General features: G+C 39.2%; 1 protein-coding gene across 1 annotated transcript in view; it reads left to right on the forward strand.

Moving 5' to 3' along the window:
• Window positions 1-24,906, forward strand: part of AFF2 (AF4/FMR2 family member 2) — a 365,980-nt gene that overhangs the window by 279,340 nt on the left and 61,734 nt on the right. The window contains exon 9 of the mRNA XM_044682529.1: window positions 24,449-24,538. Within this exon, the coding sequence (XP_044538464.1) occupies window positions 24,449-24,538 (90 nt within the window). The remainder of the gene's footprint in view (window positions 1-24,448; window positions 24,539-24,906) is intronic.

Consider the following 24,906-nt stretch of genomic DNA (forward strand, 5'->3'; position numbering starts at 1 on the left):
TGTTTTGTACCTACCTTTGTGCCTAGGCCTCTCTGCTCTAGTGATGAAAAGCTCTGAAAATTTTATTTTCCTTTTCCTTCTGCTGATTTCTGAAAGGTGAGCTTACTGAGGCCAATTTTCCAGGCATTTTCTGGAATAGTCTTCTGTCATAAGCAAGCAAAATACCATTCTTTCATTACGGTACCCTTTAGACATCTGGTCTGTATCTCCAGATGAAAGCTTTTTTCCAGTTAAATGGGTGGTTGATCATTAGTCATTTTGGTTGACTTGGTATCTGATTTCAGTGTCCCAACATGGACAAATTCTGAAAGCTGTTTCATTTCCAAAAGAAGGAAGCGGCCTACTTACTGTGTTCTTAACATCACGAGCAATATCACATCCCCAGAAGTTGCACATTCATGGAGAGTAGGTCCTTGGTACTGGGTGTCAGTTACCTCCGTGGTTTAGAGCATGTCATCAGGGCCGTGGGTTTGATCTCTGGGTGGGCTCATTACTGCTCAATTGTGCCACCGTCACAGACTGTACCACTAACCCTGACCAGTTCTCTGATATGAGCTTTCAATCATGAGGGCGTGAGCCAGAGATGAATCCATCCCCCATTGCAATGGAACCCCCCCCCAAAACCTAGAGCTAATATAGGTCCCCAGTGTCTTCTTCCTCATGTTGGAAGGCCCAACTATTTTCTTTGTGTAGAACTCTATTCATTGTTCTTAAGGGGGCAGCAATTTTCTTTTCACTTAATGATAGAAATGCTTTCTACAAATAAATGTATTTTTTAATGACTATGCTTATTCATAGAGCAGATTCCATATAACATTTAGCAAACTGAGACGTATAACAAAGAGAAAAGTAGATGGGGGGGGGGAACCACAGTGAAATAAGAATTGCCCAAAAGATTAGTCATTTAACATAGAGTTTTGAGATTTTTTTTTTATTCCTTAGTGTGTTTTTGAATCTGCTTGGTAAAAGACCCAAGGCACGACCCACTCATGGGTATTTAGAATTGTCCTCTAATTTAAAAATCTATTGAATTAGTGGGGCTTTGCTGTCTCTTGCACCTGGGTTCATGTTACAACCCACCATCTGGGCCTTTTCATCAGAGAATCGTAAGACCTGAGCCTGAAAGTCATGGCTACAGACCAAGGCGGAATCCAACTGATAGCAGAGAAAATGCTTGTTATTTTGTCAGTGAATTAAAAGAGGCTCATAAGTCTCTGGGTAGTCAATTCTGCATCACCAATGAATATTCAAGATGCTTATGCAAAAAAAGATCTATTAAGCAATACTTCCACTTTCTGTGGCAGGAGCTGTGTTCTAGAGAACATGGAAACAAACTCAGCAATTGGGGGCTCTCGGCACTCTCCAAGTATGTCCTACATACTTACCTACCTAGATTTAGTACCTTACAAAGAATGTGGGCCTTCGCCAGAAGAAGGCATCAGTTTTGTGGGGGTAACAAAGCCATCCCGATCAACTTAATTTGAGTCGAGCCCACAAATGGAGAAGGCATATCCTAGTGAGTGTCTGTCTCCCACATCCTTGACTAACTGTAGACTGTCTTCATATTTCCCAGATTCATGAGTGTGCTCCTTAGTTGGTCACTACTTAATGCCTATTCCTAGAGCAAAGGATCCCTTCTTGATTTCTGGGGCTCCTTTTCCTTTGAGTGGGCAATGTTGAGTCCCATTTGTTTCTGGCAGCTGGGGAAGCAGAGATTGTCCGAATCCATTGGTAATTGGGGAATATCACAAATATCTATTTTATTAAGTACTACCATCAAATCAGGAGAAGGCAATAGATGTGAATTACTCAGTGACAGCCTAGGTTTACTTTCTTAGCCCATCTCTTTGTGTCCATTGAAAGCCAGCAGACCAACCAATGAGGATTTCTTGACCACTTAGAATTGTGCATACTTGATGAAAGAGATTTTTATTGGCATAGTTGGAGGATGGAAATATCTTGTAAACCAGAAACTGAGGACTCCTGATGGGGTCTAAAGCCAGCGTACGTTGTAGCCTCAATGGGATTATCCTTGACAAAGAACAAATATTGAGTGTTAGTTGTTAGTGTCCTAGTTATGCATTGAGATAGCCAGTTCAAAGGGCTTTATTCTTTCAAGTTTTTGTTACCTCTTGGAACTTAACAAAGGGTTAACATAATTTCAAGGTAGCCCAGTGACCCTTTCTATCAGTGTGTGTCTGTTATGCTGTGAAGGGTTGCTTCTTTCCCACCTCCTTATTCAGCTTTTATTTTCAGTACCAATACAGCTTCTCTACTTAACTTAAAACAATTATTCAAAGCATTAAATATAGTTTATTTAAATAACTCTGTGTGTGTATAAACACAGAATGGACCTGTGTTGAGGATTTCTGGGTATAAAAATTCAAACAATATATATGCTTAACCTTAAGCATAACTGCTTCCCAGGGTCTTTGGAAATGGATAGAAATTTCCCTTGCTTGAGAATTTAGCTACAACCTTCATATTATAGCATCCCTATATTATATTATATTGTATCGTATCGTATTATATTGTATTGCATTATTGTTACATATTATTTTACATATTATAGCTCTTTAAAATAGCTCAGGTAATTTTACTTGAATTTTAATTTCTTCAGTTCTCATATGATTAGTAGCTTCCACTGTGGAAACAATGCCTGAAAGATGTAGAGATTTTTCTGCCATATGTGACCTAGCCTTTATGTTAAAAGACTTACTTCTGTTATTAAGGCTCACGTGATTTGTTTTCGTCTAAAAGCCCTATACAAGTAAGTTGAGTTGACTTTAAGGGAGCTTGATGTCCGTTACCAAAGAGCGAGAAATATCTTCGGTTGTCACGAGTGTAAAATTGTCCCTTGTTTTTCTATTCTATGGACATAGTCTCCATCTTTCCCAACCCTACACTGGGACTCATCCAACTGTGAAAACTCTTCCATCCTTTTGTGGGCGATGATTTTAGCTCATGCAAAGTGCTCGGTCTCAGTGACGGCATAGGAAAACGTAAGAGTGCTGGCTACAAAGTCCTCAAAGTCTTTTTCACTTCTCTCCATGCAAACCACCATTTGGTTTCCATATCACATAGAAAACCTTCACTTGAATCTTCTCCTCAGGCAAATAGGGTTGTTGTAGTAGCCGCTACTCCTCCATAAGGGAGGTCATTATATTACACAGTCCCTAAGATCCCTTTCAACTCTAAGATTCTACAACTAGGAGGTAGTTAACTGATCTATTAGAGTTCAATAGGTGACTGGCCTTATCTTCGCAATTGTCTGAAGCTGTGTTTAGACCAATATAGAAAGTGACTCTGTTTAAGTTGACATGCATTCTTTCAAATGGTCAAGGAGAATTTTGCATTTGTATTTTATAATATTTTATATTTTATTTATATTTATAGTCATTACTATTATTATTTATAATCATCATAAATATTAATATTATGTTTATTTATATTTATAATATTTTATAATAAATATATTTTATTATTCTTCTCCTTCCCAATTATTCTATTATAATCTGGATCAGAATCATGTGGAAGATAACAATAAACTGACTAGGGTACAGGAGCCTTATTAATATAGGCTGCTAATATGCTCCTGAATATCTGATAGAATAACAAGAGCAGAATAGTCATAGGCAGAGGAACTGAGTGCCAGTCCTACCTAGCCCAACTCCTTTGGGCAAATCACATCACTTCTCTGGGTCTCATTTTCCTCATTTAGAGGGTGAAGGTATCAAACTGCTGAGTATTATTGCTGAGATCCATACTTTCTGGACTGAAATCCATTGATCCAAAAGAGCAAATACTAGAGGTCACAAAAAGCCACCATGCAAGAAAGAGGACTTTGTGTAAATCCCTTAGATATTATTATAGGTAGAGGTGTCACACAGTTCACTCCCCTTTCTGTATTAAGTGTGTTGTTAAAAGACTTTAACATCATCTTTTTTTAAAAATTTGCATCTCTCAAAAAATTATAATGTGTTGGGGTTTTAATATTATATTCTACAGTAGTCTCAGTTGCTAAGAAGAGATTTGAAGCGTGGTGGTTATCCAGGAGCTCTGCTTCCACAGCATATTAAATCTCTTTAAACTTAGTTCAAGGAGAAAGAAGGGGACTGCTAAAGTGGGGGGCCATAATTAAAGGAAAGCCACTAATTAAGGGCATAGCATTATTTGTATTGACTCCAGTTGTTTGGGGTTTTTCCTCTACAATCCAGAGTCTCTCACCTTATCTGGCCTTTTAAAGCAATGCAAACTTTCTCCAAATGACTTCATAAAAAATAATCAATAGTACTTATTAGAATGTTCTCCAGGAAATTAATACGTTGATGCATCGGCAGAAGAGTGGTAAGGGCTGGGCAATGGGTGTGAAGCCCAGGGTCACACAGCTGGGAAGTGTCTGAGGCCAGATTTGAACCTAGGACCTCTGGTCTCTAGGCCTGGCTCTCAAGCCACTGAGCTACCCAGCTGTCCCCCAAGCTTCTTTTCAACCCCAATAAGACTTTCACCACCTGCTTGACCAAAAATGGTGGTGGTGATATTTTCCTAGTTTTCTCCACATTGAAAGTCATCCAGGGTAAATACTGGTCTGATTTCCTTCACTGTTGAGTTGCCCAGTTATAATTTCTATAGGAGGCATCTCCTTAATGGAATGGTCAAGATGAAGATGGGGTGGAGAGAGGAGAATGACAGTCAAGGAAGGTAGAAGACGTCACGTCGGCTCTCTAATTTGATAGTTTAGGAGTCTAAGACTCAGAGTGATTAATCAGTTTGTTCACTTGGGCAGCCAGAGATTAAGCCCAGGGCTCCTCACTCTGGCCCAATGCTTGTTGCCTTTGATTTATCACATAACTTTCAATGTCGCTAGCTTTATCATTTTAAAATCATGCTTTATTAATCATATAGGATTTATATTCCCCACTTGCCCTTCCAACCCCAACATCAAAGGTCTGAACGCTTAGGGAATCACAGAGAACAGAATTGTTCTTTACCGAGAAACACAGTTTACAGTTATGCCAAGTTATGCTAAGCTCACTTAACTTCATGCCACATGATTAAATGAGCCCTTTTTTACACTTAAAGTAAGCCAGCTTTTGTATCAATTAGTCAACAAGTATTTATTCATCATCTACTCATTATGTGCCAGTTACTTAGTACCAGGCAATGGAGATACAAATAAAACGAATGAAGCAATCCCTTCTCACCAGGATCCTAGATCCGAATTTGCCCAGTACTCACTTAAACAGATAACTTAGAAGAGATGGGAACATTTTTGTTCTCAAAATCAGCAGAATAAAAACAGAGATCTCTTTATTGGTGGCATTATGGGAAGGCAGCTAGGCCTGTGATGTCTTTAATAACAAGATATCTTTTCAGAAACATTCTCCAGAAATTAAAAAAAAATCAAATAATTATAAAGAAAGAGAACTCATTTGTATACAGGAAACAACCACAGACTTTTCCCTTTTTCATGTTACTTTTCTCCCCACTACTGTAAGATAAGGGACTTAAGGTTAAATAAAAAGCCCCAAGGGACTTCTAGATCCCTTTCCATAAGACATGTCAGCTCTCAAGTTTCATATCTCACCTCTAGCTCATTTGGTATACAACAAGCATACTCCCAATTTTCTTTAAATATTTCCAATCAGAGAAGACTAGCCTCGGGGGAGGAAGACCTGGCTTCAAGTCGTGCCTTTCACCCATAGTAGTTGGATTAACATGAGTAAGTTGCTTAACCCATCAGTGACTCTGGCAACTAAGACTAGAAGTTAAATATGAGTTAGTGATTTTCAATGACAGAGGGAGTCTCAGGCATACATAGGCTAAAAGATAAAAATGTAATTGCTTACTGTAATGTTTCAAAAATATCCCAAGAAATCCAGAAAGTCAATCCATTAGAAAAAATTTTAAGCAGTTGATTTAGTTTCAAAGTAGTGAACTAAAATAATGCCCAAATATCCTCTGTTAAAATATGGAAGCCATTGCTGTCCAGAATACCAGGTACTTTGCGTGGCCACTTGGATTGAGGAAGAAGTTTTAGTTAAGAAAGCAGTGAAACACAAACAAGAACAAGTTAAAGATGTATTATGAAACGATGTTTTTAAACTCATTACAAAAAATAAACATAGCCAAGTCCTTCACCTTCAGATGCACCAAAAGGCCCCAGCAGGTGCTGAGTCAAGCCATTTGAAAGATCCCAACAGTTCCAGCTACAAAGCTAATAGAAAAAGGCTGCTGTCAACCATGGGGTAGGCTGGCATAGAATGCTTTTACGTTCCAGTCCTATAGGCGCCTAAAACAGTCCTCTAGCATTATTCTAGATGGGTGACACCATCTTACAGGACCTAGGAATAAGCTAAACCACCATTACATGACCATACCTTTTTATCATTTCATCTTTACCTCCACCTTATAGCCCCTAACCCTTTTGTTTGTCCTCACCGTGGGCACTAGCTACAATCTCCCTACTTCCTTATCTCCGTTCCTTGGTGAATTTGTTCAACTCCTCTCTACCACTGGTGTCAAACAGGAGCCATGAAACAATACATAAGGATCTACATGGGCCATGTATTGACTTAGAAAACCACATATTAATATTATCTGTATTTTATTGTACTTGCATTTATTTTGTTAAATATTTCTCAACTACATTTTATCTGGTTTTGCCCTACTCAGAAGGGCTATAGGTCACATGTTTGACACCTTCACTCCATCCTAAAGTCCCTTGTTACTTTTCAATAATTGTGTCTTGCCAAAACCAAAACTTGAGTTACTCTCACCATAAGTTCACTTCTCTCCTATTCATAGGCTGCTGAATAGAGCTTAAGAAAGTCATGATTATGTTTGGACCCACTATAAAGTAATAACATAATCTTAAACTGGGCTCTCACTATAGCAAGGCAACTCTTTTCCATCTTCCAAATCAATTAACTCTCCCCTTCCCTATAGCCCCCCACAGACTACCTTCTGCTACACTTTCAGAAGAAGACCAAGTTGCTTCACATTTCTACCCAAAAAAGTGAGGCTCTTACCTGGGAGCTCACAGTTCTCCCTTCTTCCTCCTTATCTCACATCACACAAATGATCTTCCCCTTATCTCTGTTCCTTTGCCTCACATCATGTACCACTTCCACTGGAGAACAAAAATACTCAGCAAATAGGTTTTGTTTGATTAAAGATAGTATAGCTGTACAGTCAGAAAAATCACTAGATTTGGGATCCTGATCTGTCATTTGCTACTGATAGGATTTGGGGCAAGAAATTGAACCTCTATGACCTTGGTTTCCTCATCTGAGAAAGGAGAGGATTGGACTAAATGGCTTTCTAAGGTCAACTCAAGCTATAACACTGATTTAAAATCATTGTGGATGCCTTATGTTTCAACAGCATTAAGGTGATAACGCAAAATCCAGTGCTAAGAAATTCGGACATTTTCTTCTCCCAAGTTTTCAGGAGGGAGTGTTTTGGAGATTCTTTTTTTTCTTGCCTTTTCTTTTGGGATCTTTATCTTTTTTTCTGTTTCCATTGGAGGGGGTGTGTGACAGTGACATTCAGCTTTCAAGTTGCCAGTGAATAGAATTAAGGGGCCAATTGCTAAACATTTTCTTATCAATTCAGCAGCAACTTCTAAGTATACACTGTGTCATAAAGCAGGCCTTGCACTTAGGCAAGAACACAGGAGAGAGATAAAGCCATATATATTGTGCCAGGTACTTTTCTGGAATAGCAAATCATCAGTGAAAATCTGGTCATTTAAGAATGATGTCTACAAAAGGAAGGCAAAAAAGAGATAATGTTTCCAGAAATAATAACATTGCTACAACTTTAATTTTGCCTAGTACAACATTTCCCTGCATTGAATTGCCTGGTATACCCCCTCAGGGATTATTCCTGTGCTTGCAAAAATCGAGAGTAATTTTATTGGAAAATCACCTCTGGAAGAGAAAACTACTCTAGAGGAAACTTCAGATAGGGACAAAGTGCTTTGGGATGCCTGTGCCCTAGTGCCCAGGCCAGTACAGTTCCCAATCTATCTGTTCATTCAAGCAGCAAATTTGCTAGCAATCTTTCTGACAGAACAGAAAATAGTCATATTAGGCAAATTTACTTGGAATATTTAGAGACCTTTTTGGGTAACAAGTCAGTAATCGAATGGTATTTTCCAATATGAAAATTCAATATTAATCATGACAGGGGGGACCATGCCTTTTTTCCCTTTTAGTACCTAACCTCTGTGCATCCTGTGGCTGAAATATCTGGAGATCTGGCAGGGGGACAGGGCATGATGACTGTAGAAGGACTTGGGCAGAATTCTTTCTCCTTTTGTACGCTCAAGTATGAGTCATAAAACTCTCATGTTACAGATCTAAGCCCTGGATCCTCCATCAGAGATTTCCTGCTTGTTGGCCTTTTTAATTAGAAAAGGAATATGGAGATATCTTGACAGCACAGGGAAGTCCAACTAACTAGAGAACCCAAATTCAGAAATGTACACTGGCTTCCTGAGCCTGTCAAGTGGAAACCAAGCATATTGTAAACAGAATATATTTAGCTTCGGGGAGGGAGGAAGAAGAGGCCATTAGAGAAATCATACGTCAATGGGCACTGATGACATTGGGGTGACATTGACAGGAGAGGCTGGAGGAAAGGAGCTATAAACTGATTTGATTCGAGAAGACAGGTGAGTTGGGGAGTAAAATCAAGAGGTTTGTTTATGCATGAAAGGAAGAAAATAGCAGCACAAACTCTAATCAAGTGACCAGTGACATCCAGCCCTGAAGCTCCTCAGAAAAGCAAAGGATATAAGGCTTCAGTCCAGCCTTCTTGGGCAATCTCTGCTCTTAAGAAGTGCCCTCAAACCCTTCCCCTCCCCAACCCCAGAAGGATATGCAAATACCTACTTAGGAGCTTAGAACAAATTAGCTATGGAAGAGATAAAATGTAGAGTTGGCTTGTTCTGGGTACTAATTCCTTTAAAAATTTTTTTGCACCATATATTAAAACTTTTTCTCCACAGAAATAAATTTACATATCTATATATCTAGATAGATAGATAGATAGATAGATAGATAGATAGATAGATAGATAGATAGATAGCTGAGCACTTCGGTGTCTAACAATCAGGCCACCTTCTTGCAATAGATCTGCAGCCCAGTCCCCAGTGGGCATAAGTGAGATGATGAGATATATTGAGTTCTTTGTGTCACTCAAAGAAAGCAGAATCTCATACAAGTTGGTGTTAGCTTCCTCTCACTTCATTTCAATTTTCAATAACTAGTATCATCACATGTAACAGTTTCTTCATAATGAAACTTGGTGCCGAATTGGATTTGTCTTTCAGGTGAAATAGCGTTGTAAAAAGTCTTCTATAATCTGTTCCTTGAAACAATTTTTACCATAGCAAAAAAAGGTTTTTTTTTTAATCATGCTTCTAGATTCCCTCAATCTAGAATATAATATGAAATGAAATGAATCTCCAAAACAAAGTGCTACTATTGAGGAAATGTGATAGTCTATTCTTTGTCATTTGGCCCAGTGGGGGCTAGAAGAGCTCTATGTGAAATGTATGGTATGGTAATTTCCAAAACATGAGAATGCAATGTAACAAAATGCGCTGGCCACTAAATATCATTCTCTCCGTCTTGGATGATGTTTGGCGGGGAGGGGGAGAGGGGTTCTGCATGATCTTTGTTCTGTCATTCTTTCATACAAAGTGCTACTTACTAGAAAGCTCTGGGTGGTCAGATACTTCTATAGCACCAGGATTTGATTAAATATTCACAAAGCCTAGGGGACAGTACTCTAAAAAATTTGAACATAAAATTCTTGTTCCCTTTGGTTAGTTTTCCTTATACAAATGGAGCCTCATAGACACAACCCGAAAACTTTACTAGTCAGTCAATAAAACACTGGCCCTACTATATGCCATGCACTGCTGCATGTACCAAGCACAGGGGATAAAAAGGAAGGCAAAAGATAGTTCCTGCTCTCAAGGAACTCTCAGTCCTATGGTCATGTTTGCACATAATAACCATTTCCATGCTAAATGAGCAAAGAAGCAGAAAGTTGAACAGTTACGTTCCAGATGATGACTGGGCACAGACAAGTAAATAGAAATAAAGTACCACCTTCCCCTCTCCCCAATCCCCCCTCAACCCTTTGCTCCAAATTAAAAACCCCAAATCTTCCTTCCTTCCTTTACAGATAGTTTAACCTGAATTACTAGGGTTTATAACTCAACTCTTCAATTTTCTTGGCTTGTGAATCCATGCTAGGTCAGGTAGTCCAATCTCCTTCTCTCTTTTTGAAAAATGATCAGAGAGAAGGAAATGACCAGCAGCTAACAGGGAAATGGAGCTCATTCTCTGTCAGACAGCACAAACTATATAAACAGGCTCCTTCATGGCTCAGCCTTTAACGAGGCTATGGATATGACTGACCATGGGCTGAGGCTGAGCTGAATTCAGACTTTGAGTAGGAAGGACTAGAGTACAAGGCTGTTCCTTCATTATGGTATACAATAAGGCAAAGCCAGAAAGAAGAATATGAATTGTTGAGATGATCGAGAAGTAGAAAATGGCTTCCGATGCTAGAGCAGGATAGTAATAGACTCAAGAACAAAGAAGATCTTGCCATCCCTGTGCTTCCCCCAACCTTGGCGAGCTCATCTCAGAACCTCCATTTTGAAGCAGTGCCCTGGCCAGTCTTAACTTCATTCTTCTCTTGGACTTGTTCCTGATCTTTCTGTCATTTCTTCCCCTCAGCACACACACACATACACTTAAAGAGTGTTCCCTTTGATGTGTTATCTTCACCCATTTGAATATAAGCTCCTTAAGGGCGGCGCCATATTTGCTTTTGCTTATATTTGTTTCCTCAGTGCCTTAGCACAGTGCCTGGCACATAGAGAGGGCCTAATCAGTACTTGTTAAGTATCCAAGAGTAAAGAATTTGGCAATTTGTGACATTCAGCCTCTTGGTGGATTTTGTTCCCTCATCCTCTAAGTTTCTGTATCCTCAGTGCTTAGCACAGTGCGTGATGTATATGCTTAAGAGATGTTGGTTGGTTGATTGATTGATAAAATTTGCTTCTGCTGGCCACTGGTGTAGTATGTGGAATGCCATGGTCAATTTTAAGCATCTTCAGAAAGCAAGATACAGGAAAGTACTCTTCACCCCTTTACCTATATGAAAAAGAATGGGCCAATCTTGACAAGCCTGGCAGGCATTAAAAGATCCATTCAAGTAGTCTCTGAGATAAGAGGATAACTAAAGCTTTCTTTGACAGACATCATCCATGCATCCACATTCAAGAACTTCTGTGATGGAGAAACTTTTCAAGGGGCCTGTAGTTCCTGTATTCCTCACTCTGGGAAAGAGCTCCGAGGAGTTTCTTGTGTTACAGAAGATGTTCATTGAAAACCCATTAGGAAAAGGAAGGGAGGGGAGATGGTAGGCATGACAAAGCTTAAGATCTGAAGAAAGGCAGGGGAGAGGAAGGAGCCTCCAAAGAGAACAGCTGTTGAACTTAACTAAAAAAGAATGCATAGAACATGGAAGGGCAGCTAACTACCTATCATGCTCCTTTCTTTAGAATCTACTCCCAGAGAGAAAATATAATGATTGGAGGAGGGGAGGAAGGGAGAGAGGGAGAGAGGGGGGGAGAGAGAGAGAGACAGAGACAGACAGACAGACAGAGACAGAAAGACACGCATGGCACGGTTTTGGTAATAGAAGCAGAGGAAGTCAGGGGGCTTGAAATTTTATCTTGATTATGCCACCGAATTGCTTTTGAACAGTGAACAGGTAACATACTTTTTTATGCCTAAGTAACCCCATATCTAAATTGGGAATTATACTCTTTTCCCTTGCCTACATCCCAAGAGTGTTGTGAGGAGAAATCAGATAGCAGTAACTGTATCGTGTTGGGAGAAACTGGGAACAAAAGCAATTTGTAATATAATCTGTTTTGATTTTTCAAATAAAAGCACGACAGCCACCTTTTTCCAAAGCGTGGAACATCTTGTATATTCATTTTGAGGGAGTGAGCTTTGGGTTTTAATTGTGTTTCTTGATTTTTGTAAATGTGGTCCCCTACTTAGAAAGCAAGGGGAAGCTTGGCTTTCGTGGCACATATTCCAGGATTCCCAGCCCATGTTCTTACCTCTTAGCATCTAACTCCTATTTTCTGAACTCTCTTTAATATGACAAAGTCACTTCAATTACATAGTCATTATAAGTTTTGCCAAGGTTGAGTATGGGTCGTTTTGTGTTCATTAGAGCACAAAATTAGAATTTTCATTGCGGCAACTGTAAACACTGTTGGCTCCAAGGATTCTAGCACTTTCTCATAAAATCTTGGATAACCTATCATTGATGCTTTCACTGGTTTTCAGCATATTTAAATTTTTTGCAACTACCTTCTGCTTTTTCTATCCCTTGGTACATTTCTTCTGGCTTGGAGGTTGAATAAATTATTCTCTTGAAAACTGATGGCATTACCGTACTGGGTATGAACTAGCAAGCATAGTCTGTACATTCCCCAGAGACAGAATAGAGTGAAGATGTTATTTCCTTAACTTTTTCAGTGTTGGTTGGCCCAGAGTCTGGCAATTAGACCTGAACAAGTCTGGGAAAGCCATCTGGCACTACTGAAACTGTTTCCATATTTGCCAAACAGGATTTATTAAAAACAATGGTTTGAGAAAATGAAGCTTTTCAAAAGGGTTAGTTTATGGCTAATGGAATGATAGAATTCTACCTTCAGCATTGGGACTATGTGGAAATTAGTTTTTCCTTCAGAGTATTTTATGTATTTATTTCACATTTTTCTTTGCCTCTTACTCTATTTAACTGTCTTGAGAGAGAAAAAAGATAGTTAAGAATAATCTATTTCCCTGGATATATGCCATGCTTTTTCCTTGTAAACTTTATGACTTCTGAATTACTCACTTAGGTGCTATTGAAGAAATCTCCTGTTTACATTCATCCTTCTTCCTTTACTAGTAGAATGTTCTTTGCAGGTCTGACACATGGTAAGCAAGGCCTGGCCTTCAAACTCACACCATCGACCCAGATCACAGCCATCTATGACTCGGTACATAAATCCGAGGGAGTTATTTGAGGCACAGAGTAGTAGACGACTTGGCCAGGCTCATACAGCCAACTGAGTGTGAGAGTGGAGGTCTGAACCCAGATCTTCCAGGCTTCACATCTAATACTCTAGTCAACGTTCATTTATTGACCGAGATCGGTCTACCACGCTCCCAACAGAACTACTCGATACTGACTTTTTATATATTTTGTATCTGAGATGGCATGATGGAGAGAAAGCTGGCTCAAGGTCCTGCCTGTGCCTCATCCTGGCTGGATGACCAGAACCAGACTACAACCTTTTAGTATTAATTTTAAAAGACTTGAACATTTTTAAATATCAACAGGTACTTTGTCTCTGTCAGGTCTAAGGGATGCTTCCTTCTTTGACAAGAGTATTCTGGATAGTGTGGAGGGAGGGATAGAGAGAGAGAGAGAGCGAGAGAGAGCGAGAGCGCGAGAGCGCTAACCTTGGTGGTTTAGATGGACTCAAGATCCACACTCAGGTTCAGTGACTCTAAATTATAGACTAGTTGCTGCTTCCTACCAGTGGAGGGAATTTCCATACCAAAGGGCATTATTATTATTTTTTTAAATAACCCTTAACTTCTGTCTTAGAGTTGATACTAAGTATCAATTACAAAGCAGAAGGGCAAGGACTGAGTAATCAGGGTGAGGTGACTTGCCTAGGGTCACACATTTAGGAAGTGTGAGGGCAGATTTGAACCTCCCAACTCCAGATCTTACTTTCTATCTAATGCCCGTTAATGCTCAGTTTTTTTTTAAATAGTAATGATGTTTTGAATTGTTCATATCGTTCTGGGTATTGACGTCACATTTCTGTAACACTTGGTGTACAAAACTTTTACCTCATAGGACTGGGAGGGAAGTGGGACAAATCCGTTGATTCTCATATATTCCAACAAGGAAGCTAAAGACTTTGGAACTGGAAAACCTAGATTTGCATTGTGGACTACTTCTTAAGAGAGAGGGGGAAATCTGAAATTTCCTGGGATGTGGAGAAAAATTCCTAGATAAAATATTTTCTTAGATCATTTTAGGCACAAAGTATGGAGGTCAAGAAAAATGAAGCACCAGAAAGCCTAGTGGAAGGTTGTATATCAGAGAATACTCCTATTTAAAGAGTGGGAAGGAGATAAGCCACTAAAGGAAAACAGAAGGAGAAACACAGAATCTGAGAGGAAGGAGAACCATGAGTGTGTGATACCAGAGAAGCCAAGGGAAGAAAGCATATTAAGAAGGAAGGGACTAGTCTGCAGTGTCAAGTTGTACAGAGGAGGTAAATGAAAACCGAAGAATAATCTTTCTAATACACAGGTCTGCTGATGAAATTACCCTGGTATAAAACCTTCTATAACTCCCCACTGTACATTATCACTTTCCCCTCTGGATCATGTAAAAGTCTCTTTGTGAATTCATTTCAGCATTTTCCTTTTCTTTACATCTTTGAGTAATGCTTCTGTTTATTCTTTAGGATTGACCTGGGACTTGGGCTTTTCAGTTCATGCTTTGCAGCCTTATTTCATTACAATCTCTTCTCATTCACTCATTATGTATTTAATTCAAGGAATAGTTAGCACCCAGCCACAATATGCAATATGCTGTGTTTAGCCACCCTAGCCTACTTGATTGTCCAGCCCCCCCCCCATATCTCCTCCCTCTGTTGAGGTCCTTTTCTTCTTTCAAGATCTCCCAGTAATACTGGATACCAGTTTCTCCAGGAAGCTTTTCTCGATGTCCGGCTCAGAGCAATCTGTCCTTTCTCAAATTCGGAGAGAGCATTCATTTCGTCAGACCTCATCTGTTCTGGATACCACAGTTATAAGGAGGGCTTAGATAAGCTGGAGAGGATCCACAGTAGTAAGGTCTAACTCATAGAAGTGGGTCACTGCCAGAGGCATATACTGATTTAGAAAAACCATAAATTGGCATTACCTATGCTGTATTTTTATTTATTTTGTTAAATATTTCCCAGTTAAATTTTAATCGGCTTCATATGCGCTTGGGGAAGGCTTAGAGAAGTACGCTTAGATCCCCTGCCCCAATCACATGAAGCCTTGTATCAGACTCATCCGTGTCTGGCATATCCTCAGCTCCATCCTCGGTCTCGTTGGGAGAGGTGCTAGGCAATTTTTCTTTGTGTCTATAGTGCTCCCACAGTGCTTTGCACATAATAGGTGCCTACTAAATGTTTGTGGAATCGAATGCATATATAGACTAGTTTGCAATTAGAGATAGATGCAGTCATGAAAGCTCAACACATAGAGGAGGACTCAGGGCACGCAGTTGTAGGAAATAGGGCTAGCTCTGAGTCGACGTGTACCCAGCTCAGTGTATTCCAGGTCTCACTGACCTCTTCCTTTTTTCCCGGAGATTGAACCAGGCACTCCACTTCAATACCATGTCATTGATTTTCGCTCTTTAAATGGAAGCTTATTGAGGAATCAATTTAGATGACCTCTTAAGACTCAGAGCCTGAGTGTCCTCGAGAAAGCACTGTTCAACATTCTTCCTGGTTGGGAAAAAGCAGCTGAATCCATGCAGCTGCTCATCTCCCAGAAGCTCCGGTTCTTTTCGGATGTATTTCTAATCTAGATCCCCATACTTCATAGCATCACTTTTCCCTCTGGATTGGGTAAAAATTTCCTTACAAATTCTAATCACCATTTTATTTTTCTCCACCTCTTTGAGGGATGCTGCATTTTTCTTTATAGTCTATCTGGGACTTGTAGTTTTCAATTTGTCCAGAGAACTAAGAGGTTTCTGGAAGGAAAAGGAACTGGGAACTTGGACATAGTCATTTGTTAATAACACCACTAATGCTTTTGATAAAGACTGCTGAGGCAGGACTAGAAAAACTGGGCGGGGAGGGAGGGATTGGGATATGTGGTAGGAATAACCAAACTGCAGCAAGTTTTAAAATTCCATCATGTTCTTATTTAAATAAATACAACAAATAGCACTCGTCTCTTTCCCTCTCTCTTCCTTTTTATTGCCTTTCTTTTCTCTTTCTCTTCTCTTCTCTCTCCCCACCTTATTTTAAAAAAGACTTGCAATCAGGAATCAAAATAAGCTGCCTCCAACAAGTCAATTTCTTTTTAGCTTTGTTTCATTATTGCTGTTCTTTAAAATCTCTAGGTTAGTATTTTGAGCACTGAGCAATGATCCTCTCCCAGGCAGAGAAATCTTGCCTTTCACGTCTAGCCTGATATGGACTTCTGGTGCTGGAAGCTATGAAAAATGGGCAGAATGAAAATCCCTTCCATGTCGCCACCCTGACAAATCAGGTTATAGTGTTTGTACGTAGTCACCTTTTATGAAAAATTGCCAAAATATTGGCAGAGGAGAGATGAAGCCAACCCTTTTGGCTTTCATCACAGGGCATTTCTTGAGCATCTTCCCACCACTTCCTATATGAAAATTAACATGAGGATGATTTAGAGGCACCCCACGTCATTTTGAACCGAGCCGTGCTGCCCCGCCTTTCTGTATTGAAAGCACTGGCTGTGTTTTTCATAAGCTTCCCACTTTGTTCATATACTACCCTGTATCTTAAATAGAAACCTATCATCAGGTTTAGCAAATCAATACTGCGAGAGTGTGAAACGGTCCCCAGAAATCTCCAGAAGGCCATTTCACAGCAAAAGCAATTGAAAACAGAAGCTGCCATGGAATATCTTATGAGCTCACCATTTAGATCACAAAAGGACCATAAAAGTCAGAAGCAGTTTGTTTGAAGCAAGGTTCATAATATAACCATCCCGGACTTGCTGAGAAGAAAGAGGAAAATTGCAAACCAATTTGTGGTTATAGCTTTTTCTGTCAATTCTTTGGGGATTTAAAACTTGTAAAAGGTAGAAACTTCTGCCAGCTTAGGTTATTGAGTGAGCCTGTGATAACAGTCATCCTGGCAGCTAACCAAACGCCAATTATTTGAAGCCAATAAAGTCTTTATTAACTTCAAAGCAATTAGTGGTTCGATGGCTTCTATTTCTACCACAAGTGGAAGGTGCCACCAAAGATGAGAGTTGGTGACCATTTGGGAACCATCCCAGGACAGGTTTTTGCCACTTTTCATGATACGTCTCTGATGCCACAATTCATACTTTTTTAAATGCTCCCGATGAGATCAAGAGGAGGAATCAGAAAGCCTGCTGGGTTTTTTGGCTCAGTCAGGTCCTACCTGGAGATGGCAAGACTCACTCTAGATTGATGCCTTGCATTTGCTTCCCCTGTACATTTGCCAGTCATCTCTGAGTTGCATACAAATCAAGAGCTAGCATTTACTTTTTCCAGGAGAGGGGATGGGAGCTGACACTTCACAGCCCAGAAAGTTCCATGGAAGGGCTCTAAATTAATTGCTCAAACAATAAGAAACCTAATTAGATTACAATTGCAAGCCTGTTAAGAAGGCTCTTTATGATTCACTTTTGATTACAAGGTAATGTAGAGCTCATCTACTTAGGTTTTTATTCCTAGCTGAGCAATACAAATAGTTTCTGCTTTCTCTTTAGCAAACATTTTTCCATAAAGAGCAATATCACTTTAATGGGAGGTGAAGTTCTATCTCTTCACTCTTCTGTCAGATTAGCTCAATGAGAAGTAACACTGTCACTTTGTAAAATCTCATTAGAAAAATGGACAGCCCAGAATTCTCATTCAGCTCAGGTTATCTGGGCCTGGAGTCCCAATATTTTGAAATTTTTCAGGCGGCACCAAAGAAGATTTCTTGCAACGGAAAAAGTCCCCAAGGGAGACATTTGTTCTAGGAGGTAAGTGAACAAGAAATAATATATATAGGATTTATTTGGGAAAAGAGAATGAGGTACTGTTAAATGTCCTTCCCGTTGCTGCTTATGTTGTTTGTGTTAAGTGGGAGTGGGGCACAGGTTAGCCTCAGGAGCATGAGGCCCAGGACGAGCCTCCTCTTTCCATGTCTAGTGCCAGGTAGGGCGTTTCTATCATTGGAGAACAATTAGTGATCCCTAGGCTTCGCTCTTTGCTTTCTCTAAAAGGAGTCTTGAGAACTAGGTGTGGCTGTCAAGAAGATTCTGCCCAGGCCCAGTTAGCAGCTGATGGCCTAAAGCCTTGTCACCTAACAACAGGATTTCAGGAGTTTTAGGTTCTTGAGAAAGAGGACATACCAAGAGAAAAGGATAGACTGTAAGCAAAGTGTATTGAATTATTCACAGTTTGGAGAGTTAAACAGGACTGATGGTTGGATCCTAGGATCTAGGCTACTTCTACTAGTGCAGAGGCTTTCCTGTTAATATTGCTTATTTTTTGTTGGTCAAGCAGAATCTGAAGTTTCTCTAGGAAGAACCAATAATAATGATTCAAGGCAGCAAGTAGGGTGTGATTTGTATGTATTTAATTCAAAAGTGCTGATCTGGGGTCTCTATAGGTCTCTAGACTAGATGTTTTTAACCTTATATCGACAAATCGTGTTTGTTGGTATTCAGGTAAACTATTTCAGTATAATTGAGTCTCCTTTGTCTTTTATTTTGTGTATTTTCATTTATTTATTTATTTATTATTAGATTTTATTTATTTTAAGATATTTTTCTATGGTTACATGATTCATTTTCTCTCTCTCCCTTCTTCCGTCCCCACTCCTGGAACTGACAAGCAATTCCACTGGGCTATACGTGTGTTACCACTCAATACCTATTTCCTTATTATTCATTTTTTGTAATAGAGTAATCTTTTAAAAACCCAAACTCTAAATCATATGTTCATATAAACAAGTGATAAATCATATGTTTTCCTTCTGCGTTTCTACTCCTACAGTTCTTTCTCTCGAGATGGATTCTCATAAGTCCCTCAGGATTGTCCTGGATCATTGCACTGCTATTAGTAGGAAAGTCTATTACATTTGATCATCCCATAATGTTTCAGTTACTGTGTACAATGTTCCTCTGGTTCAGCTCATTTTACTCCACATCAGTTTATGGGGGTCTTCTCAGTATATATATAAATTGAGCAGTTCATCATTCCTTATAGCACAAGATTATTCCATCACCATCATATACCACAATTTGTTCAGCCATTCCTCAATCGAGGGACACCCCCTCATTTTCCAATTTTTTGGTTACCTATTTTTTGTGTATTTTGAAAAAGCATGATTCTGAGAAGGGGTCCATCCATAGACTTTACCACAGTCTTTGTGAAATAGAAGGTTAAATAATCCACATAAGTGTTGGAGGAGGTGGGGCCAGGGATGTAATTGGGGTTGAAAGAAGAAAAGGTTTGGAACCATCATCATTGTGGGGTATTTAGAAGGGTAGAATAGAAGGACTATCATCATTCTTTTCATTTTAAATAATCCTTACACTTCCATTTCCAGCACTGTTACTAATTTTCTCTGAGTCTCAGCTTCCTAATCTATAAAACGAAGGACTTATATTAGTTGCTTTCTAATATCACTGTAAAAAAAGAAAACTTTAAAAAAAAAAAAGGCAAACACTATATCAGTGATGGTGAACCTATGGCACAAGTGCCAAAGGTGACACACAGAGTGCTCTCTGTGGGCACGTGGACACCCCCCCACCTCCAAGTTTGTTACTAGAAAGGCAGAGAGACTCGAGTGAAGCTAACATCTTTTTACTTTACCCGCCACTCTGCCCAGCAGCACGATGGGAGCGTTTTCTCCCTCCTTTGTGTGGGGTAAAGGGGAGGATCCTGGCACTGCATCTCTAAAAGGTTCACCATCACTGCACTATATGGAGATCTGACCACTTAGGGTTGCTGTACCTTGTTTGAATAGTGCAATGCCCAAATGAATCTTATACTCTATGCACGACTCCTGAGTTCTATGTGCTAGTAATGGCTGGCTACTGCTGTCCCTTTAGTGGGGCTAAGTCCCCCTAAGTCATTTGCCACTCCTGTGGCCCCAATCTCAGTTTTAAACTGACATCAATTCAGAGAGAAAGGAGCAGATCCAGGAAAACATTGTACACAGAGACTGATACACTGTGGTATAATCGAACATAATGGACTTCTCTACTAGCAGCAATGTAAGGATCCAGAGCAAGGCTGAGGGACTGATGAGAAAGAAAACTAGTCACATCCAGAGGAAGAACTGTGGGAGGAGAAACACAGAAGAAAAACAACTGCTTGAACACATGGGCTGATGGGGATATTATTGGGGATGAAGACACTAAACGATAACTCTAGTCCAACTATCAATAATATGGAATTAGGTCTTAATCAATGATACATGTAAAACCCAGTGGAATTGTGCATCAGCTAAGGGGGGTTAGGGAGACTTGGGGGAGAGGGAAAGAACATGAAACATGTAACTATGGGAAAATATTCAAAATTAAAATAAAAAAAAATAAATTGACATCAATTGTGGACATGAGCCAGTGGAGCCAAGAGTAGGGGTCTCTGTGTTTCAGAATCAGTCTGTAACTCTGTGCATGAACACAAACATGTGCCTTAACAGCCTAGTTATGCCAGTGATTGTGAATGTCACCCAAATCTAGTAATTAGAGACCTTACTTATAGCTCACAATGATAATGAATAGAAGCTATTTACCCAGAAATTAACAGGTTTAAAGACTTAAGTGCTTACAATGACCTAGACTGTATGGTATAGAACATGTTTTCTATGTCTACTACTGCTGACTTTCTCTCCATTTTATAGAAGAAACAATTCAAATAGATTTAATCCCTACTCTCAGATTCTGTTAACCATTGATATTTTTATCTCAACACAGTTCCATAGGTTCTAAACAGTGGAAAGAACAAAGAAAATATTATTTGAAATCCTACAAGTCAAGCTAAACCTTTTCTTATAGATTATCTACTTGCCTGTGTATAGGTAAAGGGTGGGCAGAAAGGAGAGAAGAAAGCAGTGGATAAAAGGAGGTCATCCACCTCATCCTGATCCTATTAGACTCATAAGATAAGACAATCCTATTTCACTATAATGCTACAATTGAACTTCAGGACAGGGTTGCTTGGGGATAAATGATATTTTTGCAAGTTGCAAATATTTCTGAGTGATGGGCTACAGCCATTTAGTCAGCAACATCACACATATTACATGTGACTAAGGAGGATTTCTGAATTGGTATGCAAAACAGGATCTTGGTTGATTTTCTCAGTCCTAAGTTATTTCACAGTATATGCCTATTGCTCTGTGTTGATATTTTAAATAAAAGCTATATTCTCAGATAAAGAGAAAAACAGGGAAGATCTAATAACAAGTTTAAACCATTTATCAGAGAGGGACAATTATAAATAGCACTTCCTCAATTAATTAGTAACCTTAGTCATTACATAAAAACAAAGAACGCCAAGCTAGCATCTTCTCATTTGCATCTTGGACCATTTTTATCATCTATAATGACTGATGTTGTTGGAATAAATTTCTTAACATGACTCAGAAAGACAAAGGCAAATTATCTCTTTCTCCCCTGTGAGTGTTAATGAGGTGGAGACTGAAATGCATTTTTCCTGCTCTGGGTAATATATCATCCTCAGTGTTGGGGGAAATTAGGTATTTAATTCTAAGAAAACATTACAAAGTCCTGTACTTTGAATGGTTGTGAGTCAAAGGAATATTGTGGGAACACCATTAGGGGCAGGAATTACTCTTATTAGGAAGAAAGGGGTAGGGAAAAGAGCTGTAATTTCACTGGTATGGGAAAAATGCTTCTACTGCTTCAGGGCAGCACCTTTTCTGCATCCTAAAATCTTAGAGAGATGTCTTGCACATTGAGACATCAAGTCACTCGCCCAAGGTTCCACAGACATTGAGGGTTTGTAAGAGACAGGTCTCGTCTCAAACCCAGGTTTTCCTGGGTCTGTGCCAGCTCTACTATCTATTTCAAGAACATTCTGCCTGACTTATAGTTTGCTCTTGATAGTGGCCAAAGAACTATTATCCACTCCAGAGGGCCTAGCACATAATAAGTCACCATTAAATATTCATTCGTGTTGATAGACTTGGCCTAGTCCAGTTTCATTCCTATTCCATCACAACATAGTAGATAGAACACTGGACTTGAAATCATAAGACTACATTGTGCTACCATGGGAAAGAACCTTAAATTTGGGGTCAGGAAATTGGGATCTGAATCACTCCTTCCCTCCCTCCTCCCTCTGACATGTGATAAGCATCTATTTTGTACCAGGAAGAATGTTAGGCATTGGGTTGCTGACTCTTCCTTTCAGAATCTGAGACAAATCACTGTTCGTTCTCTAGGGATTAACTTGCTCATTTGTAAAATCAGAGGGATAGGCTGTATTAGCCATAAGATCCCTCCTGTCTCCCCGTCAGTCAACAAGCTTTCTTGAATTAAGAAGTTAACAGCTTTCCTCTGCCTAATTTTGATTTTTAATGGGTTATCTATTGTTACCTAGATTATCTACTATTTAATAAATTATTATGTTATTTTGTTTTTAATGAGTGATTTTTCTCTGGTAAGTTTTGGGATCTCTTTATCTATTTGGTTGACCTTTTCCCCTAATTTTCTTCTATTGCTTTCATTATATCTTGCTGAAGGGGCTTAGAAAATTCTTCCTACCTCAAGGAGATTTGAACTTTAGCCTTTAAAATAGCAGACCCAGTGTTTTACCACTGAGCCACAGCTTCCTCTGGATGAGAGTAGGCTACAATCCCCACCAACTGTGAAACAATGTGGATTGAAAGGAGATCATCAGGGAAAGGTTTGATAGAAAACAGATAAGGTAAGAGATGGTTGAAGTGTTGCCTCTGATAGTACTCTGAAGATGGTGGGAGATATAAAGGCAATCTTCTAAGCATAGGTAAGTAGGCCAGAGATGGAGCTTGTTAGAAACAGATTTCAAATTATTCCACTAAGATGGTATTTTGAAATCCTGGTCCTGAAAAACAATAGAGAGTAAAAGAAGTTTCCAGCTTCCCTTTGCCCAATTCTGATTCTAGGTATTATTTAATGCATTATTTATTATGATTTATCATATTTTTAATGAGTAACTTGAATGCTAGCCTAGTAGCAACCTTTCTTTCCTATTTTCCTTGTGTTGCTTTTATTCTATCTCCTCTTTCACCTACCAGGCCCAGTGCTTTACCAACTTAGCCACAGCTTCCCCTGGGTTGAGAGTAGGCTGCAATCTCCATCACCTGAGAAATGATGGAGACTGAAAGGAGGAATTGAGTAGAATGCAACTTCTAAGTATAGACAAGTCAGAGCTTGTTAGAAGTAAACCAACCTCAAATATTTTATTATATGTTGCTGCAGGATCTCAGAAAAATCTCTTAGCCTAGAAGAAGCTGTGTCCAAACTCTTTTTCTGACCATAATGTTCAGGTAGTCCAAGAATTCTTATATTGTCTCTCCTACAGATCATTTGCTTCTGTAATGTTTCCTGTTCTTTTCTGGTTTTCCTTTTTTGTATTTATTTTCTTCATCTTACTCTTCTTGAATTAAGAAATTTAATGAGTTTATTATTATTTAGATTATAATTATGTTGCTGAAGGGTCTTAGATAATAATTCTTCCTTCTAAAGGTTGGAACTTTCCTCTCTCAGCTTCCAGGTCCAGTGCTTTACCCACTCAACCACAGCTTCTTCTGAGTTCAGAGTAGGCCACAATTTCTGTCAACTGAGAAACGATGGGGCTTGATAAAAGGAATTGAGTAGAATGCAACTTCGAAGTATAGGCAAGTAGGAGAGAGATGGAGCTTGTTTGCTTTGGAGCAAATGTCAAAGAACAGAAAGAATGCATGTTACTAGGGTAGGCTTCTATTTCTCTTCAGAGAAATATTTTTTACAGGAAATTTGAGTCTAATTTATTGAGTCTTGCTGATGTCCTTGTTCATAGCTTTGTGTAAATACTAAAATGACAAATGTCCATCTGCAAAGTACATTTGACATCTATACATGCAGCTGTGACAGTTTTCAACAAATAACGTGTGTGTAGAAAGAAAACCTGCATCTTTTTTTTTTCAAAAACAATTGTCTCTGGCAAAATTTAAAAGCTCAGGGGATGAAATGAAATGCCCCAAAGTCCAACTGTCCAACCTAAGGCACTATTCTCACCTACAACAATTGCTCTGAACTCTCCATAGTGAAACTCTAAGACATCAGGAAGGATAAGGGTCTTCCTCCTCATTCAAGAGTGAGTTCCAGAAAGTTCGGTCTCAAAATGCTGGTGATTCAATAATGAAAATTCATTAGCAGTTGGGCTGATTAACTCATACTCAAGCATCAGGCAAAGGTTTAAGTACGATTTGATGAAACAATTTTCATCAGCCACTTATCCATTATGCGTGTGTATGAATATATATGTGTGTATGTATGTATGTATTACATGGGCCTAAGACTATTGGTGAATTTCTTTGCACTGATTTCATAGGAGGCAGTTCATCCCTTCAAGCTGTAGAAAGACAGGAAAATGTGGTTGAAAAGCTCTTATTGACTTCAGCCCATAATAGGTAAGAAAATATAGTGAACACACAAGAACAAGAAAGACAGTCTAAGACCACCGGGAATTAACAAACAAAAGCCATAAGGCAATGGCCTTCACACTGTTTTATACAGGTGAATACAATACTTACATTTTTGTGAAAGACATGTGTGCCATTTGAAAGGAATGATTTAAAAATCCAAGACAAATTGTTACCACACTAAGACAAACACTTCCCCAGCTGCCGTGTGTGTGTGTGCTGCAAATTAAGATATTAAGATAAGAATGCTAGGGTATCAGGTGCACGTTACTAGAGTAGGCTTCTCTTCCCTGACTCTGTGCATCTGCCACTGAGCTTTGAACTCACAACTTCCAACCTCCTCTGCTTTCTAAGAA

Source organism: Gracilinanus agilis, chromosome X (assembly GCF_016433145.1).
Source record: "Gracilinanus agilis isolate LMUSP501 chromosome X, AgileGrace, whole genome shotgun sequence".
In the NCBI taxonomy this organism is placed as follows: Eukaryota; Metazoa; Chordata; class Mammalia; order Didelphimorphia; family Didelphidae; genus Gracilinanus; species Gracilinanus agilis.